This window comes from Odontesthes bonariensis, chromosome 20 (assembly GCF_027942865.1).
Source record: "Odontesthes bonariensis isolate fOdoBon6 chromosome 20, fOdoBon6.hap1, whole genome shotgun sequence".
NCBI classification, from domain to species: Eukaryota; Metazoa; Chordata; class Actinopteri; order Atheriniformes; family Atherinopsidae; genus Odontesthes; species Odontesthes bonariensis.
The window spans coordinates 4,206,500-4,229,105 of NC_134525.1; the positions used below are offsets into that span (position 1 = coordinate 4,206,500).

Genomic DNA, 22,606 nt, shown 5'->3' on the forward strand with positions numbered 1-22,606 from the left:
AATTGAAAATCTTTTCTCTCAACATCTTTTACCTCTCAGCTTTAGGTAGGTCAGCATTCCTGCCAGAGGTAGAACCAGCAGTGCAGCCACCAGACCGATGACCCACCAATAAGAGCTTTCCTCTGATGCTCTTTGCTGATCTGCAAAAGGTAACAAACACACACACACACACAGACTTCTAAGAAAAAATGCACTCTCCATCCAAAGGTATATTTCTGTTGTAGCATAAACATCCCCAGAAGCAGGGCTAAATCTCACCAGACTTTCAACTATTCTACTCGGCAGCTCAGTCCAGAACCATTTGGATTATTAAGAAAAAACCCATGGAAAGAGCTGAGCATTGAAGCTTTTATTATATACTCCTGTCATAATCTAAAGAAAAATGTTAAACTCTAAAATATTACATGAAATCAGTGTAAAGTCTCTCAGTCTACAAATGTCCATTTGAATTGTTTGCTGCCTGCAGTACTGAGAGTTGGTGTTCCTAAAGACTGCTTCAGCAGAGGTTTATAATAACCGTAATCACTTCAAATCCTTCAAACAGACGAGATCCACTTCTGGGTTTCCCTTTGTACTTTCTTAAATACGTATCTGTCATTTAGAGATTATATAGCAGTCCAACAAGAGTTCAATCATGCAGAGAATTTTCTGATTGTTATTGTGATGCAAGAAAAGTGTAATCCCAAAGGTTTTCTGTCCTTTCAATCTGCTGAGAATCTCAAAGAAAATGAAGCTCCTCATACACTGGAAAAAATGCCCCTCCAAAAATAAGTTAAAAAACAGCAAATAAAAGACGTTTTTGCTTGAAATAAGCAAAATAAATCTGCCAATGGAACTAGTGAAAATGGGCTTGTGAAGATTTCTTGAAATAAGATGTGAAATTTAGGACTAAAGAGATAAAAGTGATCTTGAAATGAGCTTAAAAACCTCTTCAAATGTCAAAAAAAGCTTGTTTCATATGTGACTCAAAACAATTTGTTTTCAAGACTTTTTCATTTAACAAGACATTCCAGATGTATTGTCTTCAAACAAGTCCCTATATCTGGCTGAAATAGTGCTTGTTAGGCAGTTGTGTCTGATATTAAGTGTAATGAGATATTTTGACTAGAAATGAGACAAATATACTCGGTAAGACTTTGATTTTTTTCCAGTGTGCAACAACTGAAGAGGGGCGGAGTCTGAATCTGGGCGCTGTGAAAGTTCTCAAATGTTCTACTGATAGCTGGGGTTAAAATTTGTTCAGATCAGTCTCAAACACAGGGTTTTCCTGACCTCTCAAAGTCTTTACGGGATCAGCAGCAGCCACTCAGATCATAGTTTCACATGTACAGCTGAAAAAAGGGGACTCTGGACACCACAGCAGTAAAAACAGAGCGAATCCTTCAACATGTTTGCGTTGTTGGGTTCATGACCTCACCTTCAGGACCGTGGATGGTCACTTCACTGCGTTCGGTGTGTGAGCTGTACGGCACGGAGAACTCGCAGGTGTAGCTGCCCGTGTGCTCCAAGTGTTTGGGGTCCATCAGTCGTAGGGCGCCGTCTCCAAACGGGACCCTGAAGTTGTCCAGCTCCATGTGGTTGTCCCATGGCGGCGTGGAGATGCTGCGCCCCGACCGGCTGTCGTAGGGGATGATGCGGGAAAACTCCTCGCCGTTGGAGAAGGTCCACTGGAGGGAGGGATTGTTCAGGTAAGTAGGAGCACTGCAGGGGATGGTCAGATCTTTCCCTTGAGTTCCTCTTATTTCTGCCAGGGAGCAAAGGTAGCAGCATATTCAGCACATATGAATGAGGAGTTCTTTTACTGGACTGCATTAGCAATAAAACTACACTATTACATTTTTATAACAAATCTGCGTGGATCTATTTAATAAAGCTGCCTAAGAAACAAAACCAGGGACGAAAAGTCTGAATATTTTTTGCAGTGATGCAGGTTCATCAAACCCTTCAGAAAATTGGAAAAAGTGAATGCAAATTCTTTCTTATTTTCATTCATTTTCATTTCTGAGACAGAAACAAATAACCCTCCCGTTGTCTCGCGGGTCAAAAGTGAGCCACTACCATGTTTAGCTGTAGAAAAAATACCTTCAACTATCTTTTTCCACCTTGAAATTTGATGACTTTTCCTAAAGAGACCCCGTCATTAGAAAAAGTCACACTTTATTTTTGTTGATGTTTCCATGTGGGCTGTACACCACTAGGGGACAAAGAATGGGCCTCATGCAAGAAGCGTTCGTACGCACAGATTTGTTCTTAAATCGTCCGTACGAGTGATTTAAGAGAATTTGTGCATTCACCAATCTTTTCGTATTTGACGTTTTCTTTCAGGTACGATGATGGGCCAGTTGATGAGTCTGTCAGGGATGGGGTTCTCATTAAACTCCCAACAGCTGAAAATGAATAAGGAAAGAAAGAGGAGAGAAAATGTTTATTTTACATGTATTTTACATTTATTCTACATATTTTACATGGCCAGCTGCCAAACATGACCAATTAATGAGGTTAGATAAATATGATTCATTCTGGTACAACAAACATTTTTACATCAGTATGACGTTAAGAATTAAGACAGAAAAAAAAAAATCTTTCAAACAAATGGACGATAATTAGGAAAGCCTGTTTTAGGAAAGATTCTCGTATTTGTTAGTGTTACTGGATATGATTTACCATTCTCAAAATGAAAAACTGCAAGATGATGCATGTCAAAACCTTCATTCCACGTGCACTAGCACGTGCGCGCGCACACACACACACACACACACACACACACACACACACACACACACACACACACACGTAGCTAGCTAACAACAGTGACGCTTAGCTAGCTAACGACAGTACAGTACAGGTTAGCTAGCAAACGACAGTACAGTACGGGTTAGCTAGCTAACGACAGTACAGTACAGGTTAGCTAGCTAACGACAGTACAGTACAGGTTAGCTAGCAAACGACAGTACAGTACAGGTTAGCTAGCTAACGACAGTACAGTACAGGTTAGCTAGCAAACGACAGTACAGTACAGGTTAGCTAGCTAACGACAGTACAGTACAGGTTAGCTAGCTAACGACAGTACAGTACAGGTTAGCTAGCTAACGACAGTACAGTACAGGTTAGCTAGCTAACGACAGTACAGTACAGGTTAGCTAGCTAACAACAGTACAGCACATGTTAGCTAGCTCAGTGGTTCCCAAACGGTGTGCCGTGGGATTTTGACAGCCATATATCATTATTGCAATATACAACTACACAAAAACAATATTTTTTTAATTTACTATATCAGTACTTTGTATGCACTCATTTCATAATACAGAGGGAAATTCTATACTAAAAACAATTATTTTAAAAATATAAAGGAGCGTGACACATCAAAGGCTGAAGAACAACATTAAGACAGAGAAACACTCTAGCGAGAAAATGGAGCGCTTTCTTGTGCGGAGCAAACGACCAGCCACCAGTCCAGAGACTGCCAAAAGCACACCACCACCACCACCACCACAGGAAAACAAAAGAAGGAAACTGTCAGCAGGCAGTATAATGAAAGCTACCTGTCTCATGGTTTCACTTGGACCGCCGGGGATGCTAACCGCCCTCAGCCTGAGCGCGTCCTCTGTCGGGAGAAGTTAGCTAATGCTATGCACGGTGTGGGTGTGTGGTTGCTGCAATACAAGCACAATAATACAGAATGATTGGAAATGAAGTACAACTTAAACATAAGAATACACCTGAGCTACATATATCTAACCAAATAACAACTGAAATACAGCTCAAGATTAGTTTGGAATGTAAAGTCAGCATGAATCAATTAAACTTGAATGAGAATAAATCTATGCTTAGATGCAACAAAAGAGGGGCATGCACTGTGACTGATCAATTAACATACAGTATGCAATGTATAAACCAAAGAGATGAGCAATACAGCTACATACACGTTTCAGGCTATAGCTAGTTAGCGGCTAGCCCCACGTTACTCATTTGTGGCTAAATGTTCCCCATATTATACAAACCGATGGCAAAACTACTGCTAAGTCATCAAAGTAGACTCACGGATAAACACAAACATCAACATAGTGTAACACATAAGTAAATCAACATAACTCACGGCTTAATGGACGCACACACCACAGAGATCGGTTCAGCTGATGTTTTGCGCTGAACCGATCTGCGTCTTTGTGGTGCATTCAAGGACCTTGGCAGGGTGGGAATTCACATGCGCAGCAATTATTAACAGAAAGAAACACACAGAGACAACCTTTTGTACATCTTCCACGTTGAGAGAAACTTGGCCTACTTCAAAAGAGCGCGGGATCTGAACCAGAGGCAGCAAGGCCGTTTGTTGGATTGTGTGAAAGTGTCTGAAAAGGCAATGGAGGCTAGTTACATGCTAGCGGAGCTCATTGCAAAGCAGAAGAAACCTCACACAATAGCGGAGACACTCATCCTCCCCGCTTGCAAAAAAATTGTAGGTGTCATGCTGGGTCCAGATGAGCTATCCAAAGTGCCGTCGTCTGATAACACAATGAAAAGAAGGATCGACGACATGTCAGGAGACATTGAGCAACATTTGACAGAGAAACCACAGGCGAGCGGCAGATTGTCCCTACAACTGCACGCATCTACTGCCATAAGTGGGGCCGCAGCCCGACTTCTGGCAAACGTCAGATATGTTGATGGTGACTCTATCAAAGAGACTTTTTTTTTCTGCAAAGAAATGGAAAGCCATACAACGGGAGAATAAATATTCAGGGTTACCAATAAGTATTTAGAAGAGAACAATCTGAGCTGGAATGTGTGCGCCAGTCTTTGCGCAGATGGTGCGGCAGGCATGACGGGGAGAGTGAAAGGATTTATTGCTCAGGTGAAAGCACAAAATCCACATATTGTGACAAACCACTGCATTTTGCACCGAGAGGCATTAGTTGCAAAAGCCATGCCCCCGGAGTTGACCGAGGTGCTGAATCAGGCTGTGCAGAGGCGGGTGAATTACACTGAAATCTCGCCTCTTCTCCCAGCTGTGCGCCGAGATGGGAGCCGGCCCCCAAAGCCTGATCCTCCACACAGAGGTGCGCTGGCTGTCACGAGGGAAACTCCTATTCCGTCTTTATGAACTTCGGGAAGAGCATTTTGAATGTTCACCTGAACACGCTGTCCCACATAAGGACAAGCTCGCGGATGAGAGGCGGTGCGCCAGGCTGGCTCACCTTGCGGACATATTTGGACATCTGAACGAGTTGAACGTCAAGCTTCAGGGCAGGAATGAAAATATTTTATCATCCACAGACAAGATTCTGTGGGGGGGTTATGGGCAAAATGATTCTTTGGGACAGGGCTCCATGGAGATGTTCCCGCTGGCATCAGCTGCGCCACAGGCAGCTATGGAGCGCGCTGGATGTGCCGAACACCTTAAGACCTTAAAAGACAGGTTTGAGCGCTATTTTCCACGTGTGGCTGACATCGAGGACCATGATTGGATCCGAGACCCATTCAACCAGGAATCCTCAACAGAAAAGCTCACTATGAAAGAGAGAGAGAGGAGTGCGCAGAGCTCCGTGTGGACCGCACACTGAAACTCAAATGTAGTGAGCTCCCTCTGGATCAGTTTTGGTTGGCTTCTGCATCGGAGCTTGTCCAACCACGCCATTGAGCAACTGCTTCTTTTCCCCACTACCTGCCTGTGTGAGTTGGCGTTCTCCTCTCTAGTTCACATGAAGAACAACAGGAGGTCGCGGCTCTCGGTTGAACAGGACTTGCGAGTGGCCCTGTCCTCAGTGCCACCGAGGATTAAAGAAACCTGCGCGCCCCGACAGGCACATGTATCTCACTAATTGGAAGTAGGCAAAAATATTTACAATAGCACGTTTCAATGCTGATTACTGAAATGTTACTTTTATCATTTATAGTTCATGGGCAGTGCAGCTTCATTGCATTGGCAGTTCTCTGTGCTGAATTTATGCGTTCTGAGTTTCCTTTGCATAATATTTGATTTTGTAACCCGTCTGGTTTATATGAGTGTGTTGTTGCTTTGATGAAGCCTAATTTGATCCAGTTTCAATTTTTAAAAAATAAATATTTCGTAAATAAACATTTCACGAGTAATATAATTGTCTTTGTCACATTTTTTTGGCATTAGAAAATAATTATGCACATTTACAGATATTTGCACACACACGTGCACACGCACATGCACACACACGTGCACACATATGCACGTGCACAAACACAAATGCACTAGCACGTGCACAAAAACACGTGCACGTTCAAACACACATGCACACGTACGTGCACACAAACATGAACTAGCACGTGCACACACATGCACACGCACGTGCACACACACATGCACACGCACGCGCGCGCACACGTGCACACGCACGCGCGCATAAACGTGCACACACGTGCACACGCACGTGCACACACACACGTGCACACACACACGTACACTAGCACGTGCACACACACGCGCACGTGCACACACACACATGCACACACACACACACGTGCACACGCACATGCACAGACGTGCACTAGCATGTGCACACACACATGCACACGCTCGTGCACTACCACGTGCACACACATGCACATGCACATGCACACGCACACAAACACACGTGCACTAGCACGTGCACACACACATGCACACGCACACACATGAACACGCACGTGCACTAGCACGTCCACACACATGCACACGCACGTGCACACACATGCACACGCACGTGCACACACACATGCACTAGCACGTGCACACGAACGTGCTTACACACATGCACACGCAATTGCACGCACGTGCACACACACGTGCACACGCACGTGCACACACGTGCACACGCGTGCACACGCACGTGCACACACACACGTGCACACACACACACATGAACACGCACGTGCACTAGCACGTCCACACACATGCACACGCACGTGCACACACATGCACACGCACGTGCACACACACATGCACTAGCACGTGCACACGAACGTGCTTACACACATGCACACGCAATTGCACGCACGTGCACACACACGTGCACAAACACACATGCACACGCACTTGCAAGCACGTGCACACACACGTGCACACGCACGTGCACACAAACAAATGCACTAGCACGTACACACACACACACGTAGACAAACACACGTGCACTAGCACGTGCACACACAGACGCACGCACACAAACACACGTGCACTAGCACGTGCACACACATGCACACGCACACATATGAACACGCACGTGCACTAGCACGTCCACACACTTGCACACGCACGTGCACACACATGCACACGCACGCGCACACACATGCACACGCACGTGCACACACACATGCACACGCACGCGCGCGCACACGTGCACACGCACGCGCACACACACGTGCACACACGTGCACACGCACGTGCACACACACACGTGCACACACACGTACACTAGCACGTGCACACACACGCGCACGTGCACACACACACATGCACACACACACACGTGCACACGCACATGCACAGACGTGCACTAGCATGTGCACACACACATGCACACGCTCGTGCACTACCACGTGCACACACATGCACATGCACATGCACACGCACACAAACACACGTGCACTAGAACGTGCACACACACATGCACACGCACACACATGAACACGCACGTGCACTAGCACGTGCACACACATGCACACGCACGTGCACACACACATGCACTAGCACGTGCACACGAACGTGCTTACACACATGCACACGCAATTGCACGCACGTGCACACACACGTGCACACGCACGTGCACAAACACACATGCACACGCACTTGCAAGCACGTGCACACACACGTGCACACGCACGTGCACACAAACAAATGCACTAGCACGTACACACACACACACGTAGACAAACACACGTGCACTAGCACGTGCACACACAGACGCACGCACACAAACACACGTGCACTAGCACGTGCACACACATGCACACGCACACATATGAACACGCACGTGCACTAGCACGTCCACACACTTGCACACGCACGTGCACACACATGCACACGCACGCGCACACACATGCACACGCATGTGCACACACACATGCACACGCGCGCGCGCACACGTGCACACACACACGTACACTAGCACGTGCACACACACACGTACACTAGCACGTGCACACGCACGTGCACACACACACATGCACACGCACAAGCACAGACGTGCACTAGCATGTGCACACACACATGCACACGCACGTGCACACGCACGTGCACACACATGCACACGCACGTGCACACACACACATGCACTAGCACGTGCACACGAACGTGCTTACACACATGCACACACACTTGCACGCACGTGCACACACACGTGCACACGCACGTGCACAAACACACATGCACTAGCACGTGCACACACACAAATGCACTAGCACGTACACACGAACGTGCTTACACACATGCACACGCACTTGCACACACACAAACGTGCTCAGACACATGCACACGCACGTGCACGCACACATGCACACGCACAAACACACATGCACACACACATACGCACGTGCACAAACACAATTGCACTAGCACGTGCACACACACGTGCACACAAATGCACACGCACAAACACGTGCACAAAAACACGTGCACGTTTAAACACACACGCACGTGCACACAAACATGAACTAGCACGTGCACACAAACGTGCTTACACACATGCACACGCACTTGCACGCACGTGCACACACACGTGCACACACACATGCACACGCACGCGCACACACACATGCACACGCACGCGCGCAAACACGTGCACACACACGTAAACTAGCACGTGCACACACACGCGCACGTGCACACACACGTGCACACGCACAAGCACAGACGTGCACTAGCATGTGCACACACACATGCACACGCTCGTGCACTACCACGTGCACACACATGCACATGCACACACACACATGCACACGCACACAAACACACGTGCACTAGCACGTGCACACACACATGCACACGCAAACACATGAAAACGCACGTGCACTAGCACGTGCACACACATGCACACGCACGTGCACACACACACGTACACTAGCACGTGCACACACGCGCACGTGCACACACACACATGCACACACACACACACATGCACACGCACAAGCACAGACGTGCACTAGCATGTGCACAAACACATGCACACGCTCGTGCACTACCACGTGCAAACACATGCACATGCACACACACACATGCACACGCACACAAACACACGTGCACTAGCAAGTGCACACACACATGCACACGCACACACATGAACACGCACGTGCACTAGCACGCCCACACACATGCACACGCACGTGCACACACATGCACACGCACGTGCACACACACATGCACTAGCACGTGCACACACACGCGCACGTGCACACACACACGTGCACACGCACAAGCACAGACGTGCACTAGCATGTGCACACACACATGCACACGCTCGTGCACTACCACGTGCACACACATGCACATGCACACACACACATGCACACGCACACAAACACACGTGCACTAGCACGTGCACACACACATGCACACGCAAACACATGAAAACGCACGTGCACTAGCACGTGCACACACATGCACACGCACGTGCACACACACACGTACACTAGCACGTGCACACACGCGCACGTGCACACACACACATGCACACACACACACACATGCACACGCACAAGCACAGACGTGCACTAGCATGTGCACAAACACATGCACACGCTCGTGCACTACCACGTGCAAACACATGCACATGCACACACACACATGCACACGCACACAAACACACGTGCACTAGCAAGTGCACACACACATGCACACGCACACACATGAACACGCACGTGCACTAGCACGCCCACACACATGCACACGCACGTGCACACACATGCACACGCACGTGCACACACACATGCACTAGCACGTGCACACACACGTGCTTACACACATGCACACGCACTTGCACGCACGTGCACACACACGTGCACACGCACGTGCACAAACACACATGCACTAGCACGTGCACACACACAAATGCACTAGCACGTACACACACACGCACGTGCACAAACACACGTGCACTAGCACGTGCACACACAGACGCACGCACACAAACACACGTGCACTAGCACGTGCACACACACATGCACACGCACACACATGAACACGCACGTGCACTAGCACGTCCACACACATGTACACGCACGTGCACACACATGCACACGCACGTGCACTAGCACGTGCACACACACATGCACATGTGCACACACGTGCACACGCACTTGCACACACACACGTGCACACACACACGTACACTAGCACGTGCACACACACGCACACGTGCACACGCACAAGCACAGACGTGCACTAGCATGTGCACACACATATGCACACGCTCGTGCACTACCACGTGCACACACACACACGTACACTAGCACGTGCACACACACGCGCACGTGCACACACACACATGCACACACACACACACGTGCACACGCACATGCACAGACGTGCACTAGCATGTGCACACACACATGCACACGCTCGTGCACTACCACGTGCACACACATGCACATGCACATGCACACGCACACAAACACACGTGCACTAGCACGTGCACACACACATGCACACGCACACACATGAACACGCACGTGCACTAGCACGTCCACACACATGCACACGCACGTGCACTAGCACGTGCACACACACATGCACACGTGCACACACGTGCACACGCACGTGCACACACACACGTGGACACACACACGTACACTAGCACGTGCACACACACGCGCACGTGCACACACACACATGCACACACACACGTGCACACGCACATGCACAGACGTGCACTAGCATGTGCAAAAACATGCACACGCACGTGCACTACCACGTGCACACACACATGCACACGCACACACACACACACGTGCACTAGCACGTGCACACACACAAATGCACTAGCACACACATACGCACTTGCACAAACACACGCGCACTGGCACGTGCACACACACACATGCACACGCACGTGCAGACACATGTGCACACACGTGCACACACACGTGCACACACACAAATACACAAGCACGTGCACACACACGTATACTAGCACGTGCACATAGATGCACACGCATACACATACGCACGTGCACACACGTACACTAGCACGTGCACACACACGCGCACGTGCACACACACACATGCACACACACACGTGCACACGCACATGCACAGACGTGCACTAGCATGTGCACACACACATGCACACGCACGTGCACTACCACGTGCACACACATGCACTACCACGTGCACACACATGCACACACACACGTGCACTAGCACGTGCACACACACAAATGCACGAGCACACACATACGCACGTGCACAAACACACGCGCACTGGCACGTGCACACACAAACATGCACACGCACGTGCACACACACACGTGCACAAACATGCACACGCACGTGCACACACACGTGCACTAGCACGTGCACACACACGTGCACAAGCACGTGCAAAAACACACATGCACTACCACGTGCACACACATGCACTAGCACGTTCACACATACACGAGGAGTCTATGCCTAAGGAAGGAGGAGTCTCTGTATCAAGGGGAGGAGTCTCTGTATTAGGGGGAGGAGTCTCTGTCTTAGGGGAGGAGTCTCTTTGTCAGGGGGAAGAGTCTTTGGGGAGGAGTCTCTTTCTTGGGGGAGGAGTCTTAGGGGGAGGAGTCTCTTCCTAGGGAGGGAGGAGTCTCTGTCTTGGGGGAGGAGTCTCTGTATTAGGGGGAGGAGTCTCTGTATTAGGGGGAGGAGTCTCTGTATAAGGGGGAGGAGTCTCTGTATCAAGGGGAGGAGTCTCTGTTTTAGGGGGAGGAGTCTATGTATCAGGGGGAAGAGTCTCTGTTTTAGGGGGAGGAGTCTTTGTCTTAGGGGAGGAGTCTCTGTATCAGGGGGAGGAGTCTCTGTATCAAGGGGTGGAGTCTCTGTCTTAGGGGGAGGAGTCTCTGTCTTAGGGGTGGAGTTTCTATCTTAGGGGGGTGGAGTCTCTGTCTTAGTTGGAGGAGTCTCTGTATCAAGGGGTGGAGTCTTTGTCTTAGGGGGAGGAGTCTCTGTTTTAGGGGGAGGGGTCTCTGTATCAGGGGGAGGAGTCTCTGTATCAGGGGGAGGAGTCTCCGTTTTAGGGGGAGGAGTCTATGTATCAGGGGGAGGAGTCTCTGTTTTAGGGGGAGGAGTCTTTGTCTTAGGGGAGGAGTCTCTGTATCAGGGGGAGGAGTCTATGTATAAGGGGGAGGAGTCTGTCTTAGGGGGAGGAGTCTATGTATCAGGGGGAGGAGTCTGTCTTAGGGGGAGGAGTCTCTGTCTTAGGGGAGGAGTCTCTGTATCAAGGGGTGGAGTCTCTGTTTTAGGGGGAGGAGTCTCTGTTTTAGGGGGAGGGGTCTATGTATCAAGGGGTGGAGTCTCTGTCTTAGGGGGAGGGGTCTATGTATCAAGGGGAGGAGTCTATGTATAAGGGGGAGGAGTCTATGTATCAGGGGGAGGAGTCTATGTATAAGGGGGAGGAGTCTCTGTATCAAGGGGTGGAGTCTCTGTCTTAGGGGGAGGAGTCTATGTATCAGGGGGAGGAGTCTCTGTCATGGGGTGGAGTCTCTGTATCAGGGGGAGGAGTCTCTGTCTTAGGGGAGGAGTCTCTGTTTTAGGGGGAGGGGTCTCTGTATCAGGGGGAGGAGTCTCTGTCTTAGGGGAGGAGTCTCTGTTTTAGGGGGAGGAGTCTATGTATAAGGGGGAGGAGTCTCAGTATCAAGGGGTGGAGTCTCTGTATCAGGGGTGGAGTCTATGTTTTAGGGGGAGGAGTCTTTGTCTTAGGGGGTGGAGTCTATGTATCAAGGGGTGGAGTCTCTGTCTTAGGGGGTGGAGTCTATGTATCAAGGGGTGGAGTCTCTGTCTTAGGGGAGGAGTCTCTGTCTTAGGGGGAGGAGTCTATGTATCAGGGGGAGGAGTCTCTGTCATGGGGTGGAGTCTCTGTTTTAGGGGGAGGAGTCTCTGTTTTAGGGGGAGGAGTCTTTTTGTTAGGGGGAGGAGTCTCTGTTTTTGGGGGATGGAGTCTATGTATAAGGGGGAGGAGTCTCAGTATCAAGGGGTGGAGTCTCTCTATCAGGGATGGAGTCTCTGTTTTAGGGGGAGGAGTCTTTGTCTTAGGGGGTGGAGTCTATGTATCAAGGGGTGGAGTCTCTGTCTTAGGGGAGGAGTCTATGTATAAGGGGGAGGAGTCTCTGTATCAGGGGTGGAGTCTCTGTTTTAGGGGGAGGAGTCTCTGTTTTAGGGGGAGGAGTCTTTGTCTTAGGGGAGGAGTCTCTGTTTTAGGGGGAGGAGTCTCTGTCTTAGGGGTGGAGTCTCTTTCTTGGGGGAGGAGTCTTAGGGGGAGGAGTCTCTTCCTAGGGAGGGAGGAGTCTCTGTCTTGGGGGAGGAGTGTCTGTATCAGGGGGAGGAGTCTCTGTCTTAGGGGAGGAGTCTCTGTATCAAGGGGTGGAGTCTCTGTCTTAGGGGGAGGAGTCTCTGTCTTAGGGGAGGAGTCTATGTATAAGGGGGAGGAGTCTCTGTCTTAGGGGGAGGAGTCTATGTATCAAGGGGTGGAGTCTCTGTCTTAGGGGGAGGAGTCTCCGTTTTAGGGGGAGGGGTCTATGTATCAAGGGGTGGAGTCTCTGTCTTAGGGGGAGGGGTCTATGTATCAAGGGGAGGAGTCTATGTATAAGGGGGAGGAGTCTATGTATCAGGGGGAGGAGTCTCTGTTTTAGGGGGAGGAGTCTCTGTCATGGGGTGGAGTCTCTGTATCAGGGGGAGGAGTCTCTGTCTTAGGGGAGGAGTCTCTGTATCAGGGGGAGGAGTCTCTGTCATGGGGTGGAGTCTCTGTATCAAGGGGTGGAGTCTCTGTCTTAGGGGGAGGAGTCTCTGTCTTAGGGGAGGAGTCTATGTATAAGGGGGAGGAGTCTCTGTCTTAGGGGGAGGAGTCTATGTATCAAGGGGTGGAGTCTCTGTCTTAGGGGGAGGAGTCTCCGTTTTAGGGGGAGGGGTCTATGTATCAAGGGGTGGAGTCTCTGTCTTAGGGGGAGGGGTCTATGTATCAAGGGGAGGAGTCTATGTATAAGGGGGAGGAGTCTATGTATCAGGGGGAGGAGTCTCTGTTTTAGGGGGAGGAGTCTCTGTCATGGGGTGGAGTCTCTGTATCAGGGGGAGGAGTCTCTGTCTTAGGGGAGGAGTCTCTGTATCAGGGGGAGGAGTCTCTGTCTTAGGGGAGGAGTCTCTGTATCAGGGGGAGGAGTCTCTGTCATGGGGTGGAGTCTCTGTATCAGGGGGAGGAGTCTATGTATAAGGGGGAGGAGTCTCTGTATCAAGGGGTGGAGTCTCTGTCTTAGGGGGAGGAGTCTATGTATCAGGGGGAGGAGTCTCTGTTTTAGGAGGAGGAGTCTATGTATCAAGGGGTGGAGTCTCTGTCTTAGGGGGAGGGGTCTATGTATCAAGGGGAGGAGTCTATGTATAAGGGGGAGGAGTCTATGTATCAGGGGGAGGAGTCTCTGTTTTAGGGGGAGGAGTGTCTGTCATGGGGTGGAGTCTCTGTATCAGGGGGAGGAGTCTCTGTCTTAGGGGAGGAGTCTCTGTATCAGGGGGAGGAGTCTCTGTCTTAGGGGAGGAGTCTCTGTATCAGGGGGAGGAGTCTCTGTCATGGGGTGGAGTCTCTGTATCAGGGGGAGGAGTCTATGTATCAAGGGGAGGAGTCTCTGTTTTAGGGGAGGAGTCTCTGTCTTAGGGGGAGGAGTCTGTCTCAGGGGGAGGAGTCTGTCACATGTGTGTGCACGTGCACATGTACACATGCACATGCACGTACGTTTACGCACAAACACACACCACTACACATGCACACGCAAACATGCACAAACACACACATGCATACGCACGTGCACACACACAAACGCACACTTAGACACGTCTCTTCTGTAGTTCAAACTCCTTTGTCCTTCATATGTATCCTTTCGAAGTAGGTCCCACGCATAAAGCCCTTTAAATGACCTTTTATTGAGAAAGAAACACAGGAATAGCCTTCTTTTGCGGAGTTAAGACGAAATACGGATTTTTGCTATAAAAGGAATTCCTTCAGTTAAAACAAGTTCAAACTCCTTTGTCCTTCATATGTATCCATTCGAAGTAGGTTCCACGCATAAAGCCCTTTAAATGACCTTTTATTGAGAAAGAAACACAGGAATAGCCTTCTTTTGCGGAGTTAAGACGAAATACGGATTTTTGCTATAAAAGGAATTCCTTCAGTCAAAACAAGTTCAAACTCCTTTGTCCTTCATATGTATCCATTCGAAGTAGGTTCCACGCATAAAGCCCTTTAAATGACCTTTTTGGAGAAAGAAACACAGGAATAGCCTTCTTTTGCGGAGTTAAGACGAAATACGGATTTTTGCTATAAAAGGAATTCCTTCAGTCAAAACAAGTTCAAACTCCTTTGTCCTTCATATGTATCCATTCGAAGTAGGTTCCACGCATAAAGCCCTTTAAATGACCTTTTTGGAGAAAGAAACACAGGAATAGCCTTCTTTTGCGGAGTTAAGACGAAATACGGATTTTTGCTATAAAAGGAATTCCTTCAGTCAAAACAAGTTCAAACTCCTTTGTCCTTCATATGTATCCATTCGAAGTAGGTTCCACGCATAAAGCCCTTTAAATGACCTTTTTGGAGAAAGAAACACAGGAATAGCCTTCTTTTGCGGAGTTAAGACGAAATACGGATTTTTGCTATAAAAGGAATTCCTTCAGTCAAAACAAGTTCAAACTCCTTTGTCCTTCATATGTATCCATTCGAAGTAGGTTCCACGCATAAAGCCCTTTAAATGACCTTTTTGGAGAAAGAAACACAGGAATAGCCTTCTTTTGCGGAGTTAAGACGAAATACGGATTTTTGCTATAAAAGGAATTCCTTCAGTCAAAACAAGTTCAAACTCCTTTGTCCTTCATATGTATCCATTCGAAGTAGGTTCCACGCATAAAGCCCTTTAAATGACCTTTTTGGAGAAAGAAACACAGGAATAGCCTTCTTTTGCGGAGTTAAGACGAAATACGGATTTTTGCTATAAAAGGAATTCCTTCAGTCAAAACAAGTTCAAACTCCTTTGTCCTTCATATGTATCCATTCGAAGTAGGTTCCACGCATAAAGCCCTTTAAATGACCTTTTTGGAGAAAGAAACACAGGAATAGCCTTCTTTTGCGGAGTTAAGACGAAATACGGATTTTTGCTATAAAAGGAATTCCTTCAGTCAAAACAAGTTCAAACTCCTTTGTCCTTCATATGTATCCATTCGAAGTAGGTTCCACGCATAAAGCCCTTTAAATGACCTTTTTGGAGAAAGAAACACAGGAATAGCCTTCTTTTGCGGAGTTAAGACGAAATACGGATTTTTGCTATAAAAGGAATTCCTTCAGTCAAAACAAGTTCAAACTCCTTTGTCCTTCATATGTATCCATTCGAAGTAGGTTCCACGCATAAAGCCCTTTAAATGACCTTTTTGGAGAAAGAAACACAGGAATAGCCTTCTTTTGCGGAGTTAAGACGAAATACGGATTTTTGCTATAAAAGGAATTCCTTCAGTCAAAACAAGTTCAAACTCCTTTGTCCTTCATATGTATCCATTCGAAGTAGGTTCCACGCATAAAGCCCTTTAAATGACCTTTTTGGAGAAAGAAACACAGGAATAGCCTTCTTTTGTAAAAAAATGACACATGAATGGAAATAATGTATGTCCATTTAAAATTTCAAATAATGTCATGTAAATCGAAATATAATGTAAATACATAAAAAGCTTGTTGCATATCTGCAACTGTGGGTGCTACAAGTTTAAACACTCACCTGGCAGGCCCCTAACCCTAACTCTAACTCTAACTCTAACCCTAACTCTAACTCTAACTCTAACCCTAACTCTAACTCTAACTCTAACCCTAACTCTAACTCTAACTCTAACTCTAACTCTAACCCTAACTCTAACTCTAACTCTAACTCTAACTCTAACTCTAACTCTAACTCTAACCCTAACTCTAACTCTAACTCTAACCCTAACCCTAACTCTAACTCTAACTCTAACCCTAACCCTAACTCTAACTCTAACTCTAACTCTAACCCTAACTCTAACTCTAACTCTAACTCTAACTCTAACTCTAACTCTAACTCTAACTCTAACTCTAACTCTAACTCTAACTCTAACCCTAACTCTAACTCTAACTCTAACCCTAACTCTAACTCTAACTCTAACTCTAACCCTAACTCTAACTCTAACTCTAACTCTAACCCTAACTCTAACTCTAACTCTAACTCTAACCCTAACTCTAACTCTAACTCTAACTCTAACCCTAACCCTAACTCTAACTCTAACTCTAACTCTAACCCTAACTCTAACTCTAACTCTAACTCTAACTCTAACTCTAACTCTAACTCTAACTCTAACTCTAACTCTAACTCTAACTCTAACCCTAACTCTAACTCTAACTCTAACCCTAACTCTAACTCTAACTCTAACTCTAACCCTAACTCTAACTCTAACTCTAACTCTAACCCTAACTCTAACTCTAACTCTAACTCTAACCCTAACTCTAACTCTAACTCTAACTCTAACCCTAACTCTAACCCTAACTCTAACTCTAACTCTAACTCTAACTCTAACTCTAACTCTAACCCTAACTCTAACTCTAACTCTAACTCTAACTCTAACCCTAACTCTAACCCTAACCCTAACTCTAACCCTAACCCTAACGGGTCCCATATATATTTACATTATCAATTAATTAATAGCTTAAACCTAATTTTATAACGTTTTGTTTCATTATTGACATTGTTAAGCCCTTATGATGAGTAAAAATGCTGCATGACAATGCTTTATAAATAAAAGTTTTATTACAACCAGTTCAATGATCACAAAATAGCACCACTTCCACAAAAACAACTTCAGATCAGTTCAACAGTTAGAAATACCAACAGCCACCACAACACGAAACAGTATCAAAGCAGCTTCATCACCAAAAAAAGGGGGGCCACCATACAGTGATCCAATACGGCGCTATTAAATGAAAGTATGAAACTCTGAAGGATAAAAAACATGTCAACCACTCGAGAGGAAGAACTGACTGTGTTAAGCCACTCAAAGAGCGTTGAGAAACACCTGCTGTTTGAGCTTGGAGGGAGAGGGAGAGAAAGGAGAGGGGGGGGGGGAGAGAGAGGAGAGGAGGAAGAAGAGGAGAGGAGAGGAGAAAAAAAAGAGGGGGAGAGAGAGAAAGAGAAAGAGATTCAGAGCGAGATGTAGCGATTTGCCGAGACGAAGTCTCGGCACATTACGCTACATCCCGCGAAGGGACACGCCCCCGCGCGTGCGGCAGGGTCTTCGCCAGCCGCTCGCTCTATTTATGTCCCTCTGAGCTCGCGCCCCTCTGACTCACGGTTGCGCCAGCAGAGCGGGAAAAGGCTTCAAACTGCCTTTTTCATTCACACACAACAGCTCTGCCCCGGCTGGCTGGGAAGTCCTCGCTGGGGCTCCTGCTGCTGCTGCCGCTGCTTCACCTCCTTCGGCTTTTCCTCTGCCACACACAGGCATGATGGGAAATGTAGTCTCTTCTTCTCTTCTTTACAATTGAATTGAGTAAGGTAAGATTGTCCCCCCATCTGTACAAGTCATTTGCATTTTAAAATAATGAACTAACATTCAGTCAGGTATTTATACAACAACCAAGTCACACTGTGAGAGAATTTAAACTGAGTTTGTCCATTGTCTTGCAGCTCTTGATTTGAGAATTGTGATGATTGGAAAAACTGCTGTGGGCAAAAGTGCAGTTGGAAACACCATTCTTGGAGAAACAAAATTCAGATCTAGTCCCGCTGCAAGTTCAGTGACAGAAGCCTGTGAAAAAGGAGTCGCTCTCTGGGGTAACAGAGTAGTTAGTGTGGTTGACACGCCAGGGATCCTGGACACTTCCAAAACGGAAGATTTCATAAAAAGAGAAATAGTGAAATGTGTCAAAGTCTCTTGTCCTGGTCCACATGTCTTCCTGCTGGTGATCCAAATTGGCCGATTCACCAAAGAAGAGAAGAACTCTGTGGAAGCACTACAGGAGCTGTTTGGTCCAAAAGCCAACCAGTTCATGATTGTGCTGTTTACCCGTGCTGGTGATCTTGGAGCCATGACCATACAGGAATATGTACGTGAAGGTGACCCGGGGCTTCAACGAGTTATCCAACGTTGTGGCGGAAGGTTCCTAGTCTTTGACAACATGAGCAAGGACAGAAAACAGGTAACGCAACTTCTGGAGATGGTCGACAACGTGGTGGCAGCAAACGGGGGGACACATTACACAGATGCAATGTATAAAGAGGTAGAGTTAGCTCAGAAAATGGGGCGAGGTGACATGGATGAAGAATTCATGATGGCTCTGATCCAACGCATCTTACTTTTTCATTTGATTCTTGCAAGAGAATAAGTGACCACGGTGGATTGTCTAGACTCATAATCAAGACCTAGAAAGATTTTGTTTGCTACCTTTGTAAGCAAACAGAGGAGGTTCGGCAAAGTTATAACACACTGTGTAGACAGAGGGGGAGTACAGCATTGCTTTAAATCATTTATTAGTCAAAATTGAGGAAACCTTGAGCTGTTGATTGTTATGGGGGAAATATGTGGTATCTATTATACTGAGAGTGTGATATGCTGATAATAAAACATAGTTTAGTTCTGGTAGATATAATGTTAATTTGATAAGAAGCCAATAATCATGGCGGTTTCTGGTATTTTATAATCGTGGTATTCAATATGTTAGGATTTAGCTTTGTGGTGTAGAAAATGACTTATTGATAGAATGTATTCCTTACAAAGTAATACATGATGATGGTGATAGAAAAGTATTTACTATTAATGTTTCTTGTTATTAAATTGAACTGACAAAGTCACAAAAGCAATTAGATTTGATCTAACTGTCTTTCTTTTCCCATATGTTGTAATTTTATCATCCATTCAGCAATAAGAGTAACTGTAAAACTACACGTGTATAATATGTAGATGCAAGTGATGTCTAAGCTAGCAGCCTTTTTAATACGTTGGCTCTGAGCAATTTAAACAATGATCCTTTTTTAAAAAAGTTAGCGAATGCTGTGGCAGACGTCACAAACTTTCACCGGGAAGGAAGCGACCAGAAGTGTCTCCTCCATAGTGATTTATCCACCTCACATTACTGAGCTTCATCCAACCTTCTTAAAGGAGAAGATTTGTGCTTAGCATTGCATTTGAAAATCCTTCAATTTAAAAGACCTTTTAAAGATCAATAAGATAAAATAAGATTTTTTTTAAATTGCATGATAAACTACAGAGAGTATTTTATGAACGCACTTGCATGCACATATACACAGCACATGGGATTAAACTGATTTGGTTGTTTTAGCTGAGAAACATGTTTATTTTGTTGTACTCATGATTCTGTGATTATTAAAGTCATGTCTGATTTACCTGCTTGTTCTTTACCTTTAAATGAAATAAATGTGAGTGAATATTCAGCTCTCCTTCTTCATTATCTTTATTTGCAATAAGACACATCATTGCACTTGTTCATCAGAGAAATCAGTTGAACATCATGAATCAATTAACTGTTTTGTTTAGAGAACTTTGACATAAACACAGTTATGCTTTGCTTTATGGGTATTTATTTATAATATATTTTGAATTAAATCTTAAGAGCATTATTTAAAAAAGATCTCTCATAAATTTAATTGTTTTATGTATTATTGCCTTTCACAATATCATCTACACACTCAAAAAAAAGATCTGGTTGCCAGTCCAGGGTCACACTCACACTCACTCCCAGGAAGCCAGAGAACCCACGCTTACACGGGGAGAACATGCAAACTCCACACAGAAAGGTCCAAGCTGGGAATCAAACCTTTCTGTGGCTTTTGTTTGTTCTGTTTGGAAACCCTTATTATTGAAATATCAAAGCCACTGCTGCCATCTACTGGCTAACAAAACATTGACATGAAAAAGGATTAGCAGGTGATTTTGTTATTTAGAAAAGCATCTCCATTATTAATCTGATTATTATTAAATAATAATAATAATCGTAATAACACAAGCAAACTATCATAAAACAAATACAAACAATCTTAACCTAAAAGTGCCAAAGGTATGACATCATCTTGAGGTACAATTGAACTAATAAGATTTTTGTGTCGCAAACGGTTTATTGTTTTGATATTTACAATTTACTATCGGCAAACAACTATTTCATAAACATTCTTTATCAACAATAATGTAATATTTTGTAATATATGACACATATTATATGTAATATAATGCAAAGTTGCCGCTGCACATTTGAAAGTGATCAGTATAAACAACAAACTCTCTCATCTGTCCATCTGCCCACACACTTGATCAAATTCAGGGTTACTATGGTGCTGGTGCATGTTGCAGCTAACACTGGCCGATCTAAATGAATTCAAACTTCATTTCTAATAGTCCTAATATATCAGTCCTTATATTTGTAACAGCTCCCACAGTGAAGTTTAAACATTAGCTAAAGAGAGCAATCACCTACAGACTGAAAGTTCACAGAAAAAGACTCAGTGAGTTGGATTCTTAGTCGTTTTTAATAGCATTTATTTAATTATGACACTTGACATCATGAAACATGTTGCCCAGATAAGTAGAAATTCTGTGCTTTGTCTTATAAAACAATAAGCTCTCCACATCAAACAATGATTTACTGACCAAATTATCTTTATGATCCAGGAATAAATGCCCAGGCAACGTTTGACCTCATGGAAAATCCTGGAAAAGTTACTTTATGTTAATGGTGGACAGTACAGGAAGTCACTCTTACCTAAACTATCCTTGGTGTCGTATTCAAGGACACACAGTAGTGATGTCCATGCAAAGCTTCTTGACATTGAGAGAAAAAAACAACAACAACCAGTTTTCAAGCATTGGTAACAATAACCACACCAACTCCTTGTTATAGGCTTTGTGGTGCAACTTGTTGCGTCTCTCCCTGGAAACTACAGACAATTTTAAGAGCGAGCCAAAGAGGTTTTTACATGTTGAAAAGATTCACCATTGTGAGGAGAAAAATCAGGGAAAACAGACAGACTAGTACTGACTAATCCACCTCGAAGGATGTGTTACTCACCACTTCCTGTTGGGTCAAATATACATCATTAAACATAAATGCAGATCAATTTGGCTTTATGACTGTCCTATATTACCAGTCCTTAAAGTCATCCACCACATTTTGAGCAGGAACATGATTTATTTCAGGCAGTTCATCTCTGTTTTTTTTTTTTAGAAGAGCAGCAACCTTTTAAGGCCAGAAACTGATTTTGCAGGAGAATTCCAGCGCTGGTTCGTCCCTGTGAAATGTAGATTCATCCGCTGGGATCTTTACAAGGAAATATTCCCCAGAGAGTTTCTGAAATACCTACAGATGATCAGAGGCACTGTCGGGGTTCAGAAACCCCTCATGAAGATGTTGAGAGCCATTTATACTTTGTGAGT

At 45.8% G+C, this 22,606-nt stretch overlaps 1 protein-coding gene across 1 annotated transcript; it reads left to right on the forward strand.

Annotated features, from left to right (window-relative positions):
* Positions 1 to 4,924: 4,924 nt before the first annotated feature.
* Positions 4,925 to 19,547, forward strand: LOC142370467 (GTPase IMAP family member 7-like). Its single transcript, XM_075453045.1, has 2 exons — positions 4,925 to 5,057; positions 18,850 to 19,547. The coding sequence occupies exons 1-2, from the start codon at positions 4,925 to 4,927 to the stop codon at positions 19,545 to 19,547; spliced, it is 831 nt and encodes a 276-aa protein (XP_075309160.1).
* Positions 19,548 to 22,606: the final 3,059 nt, after the last annotated feature.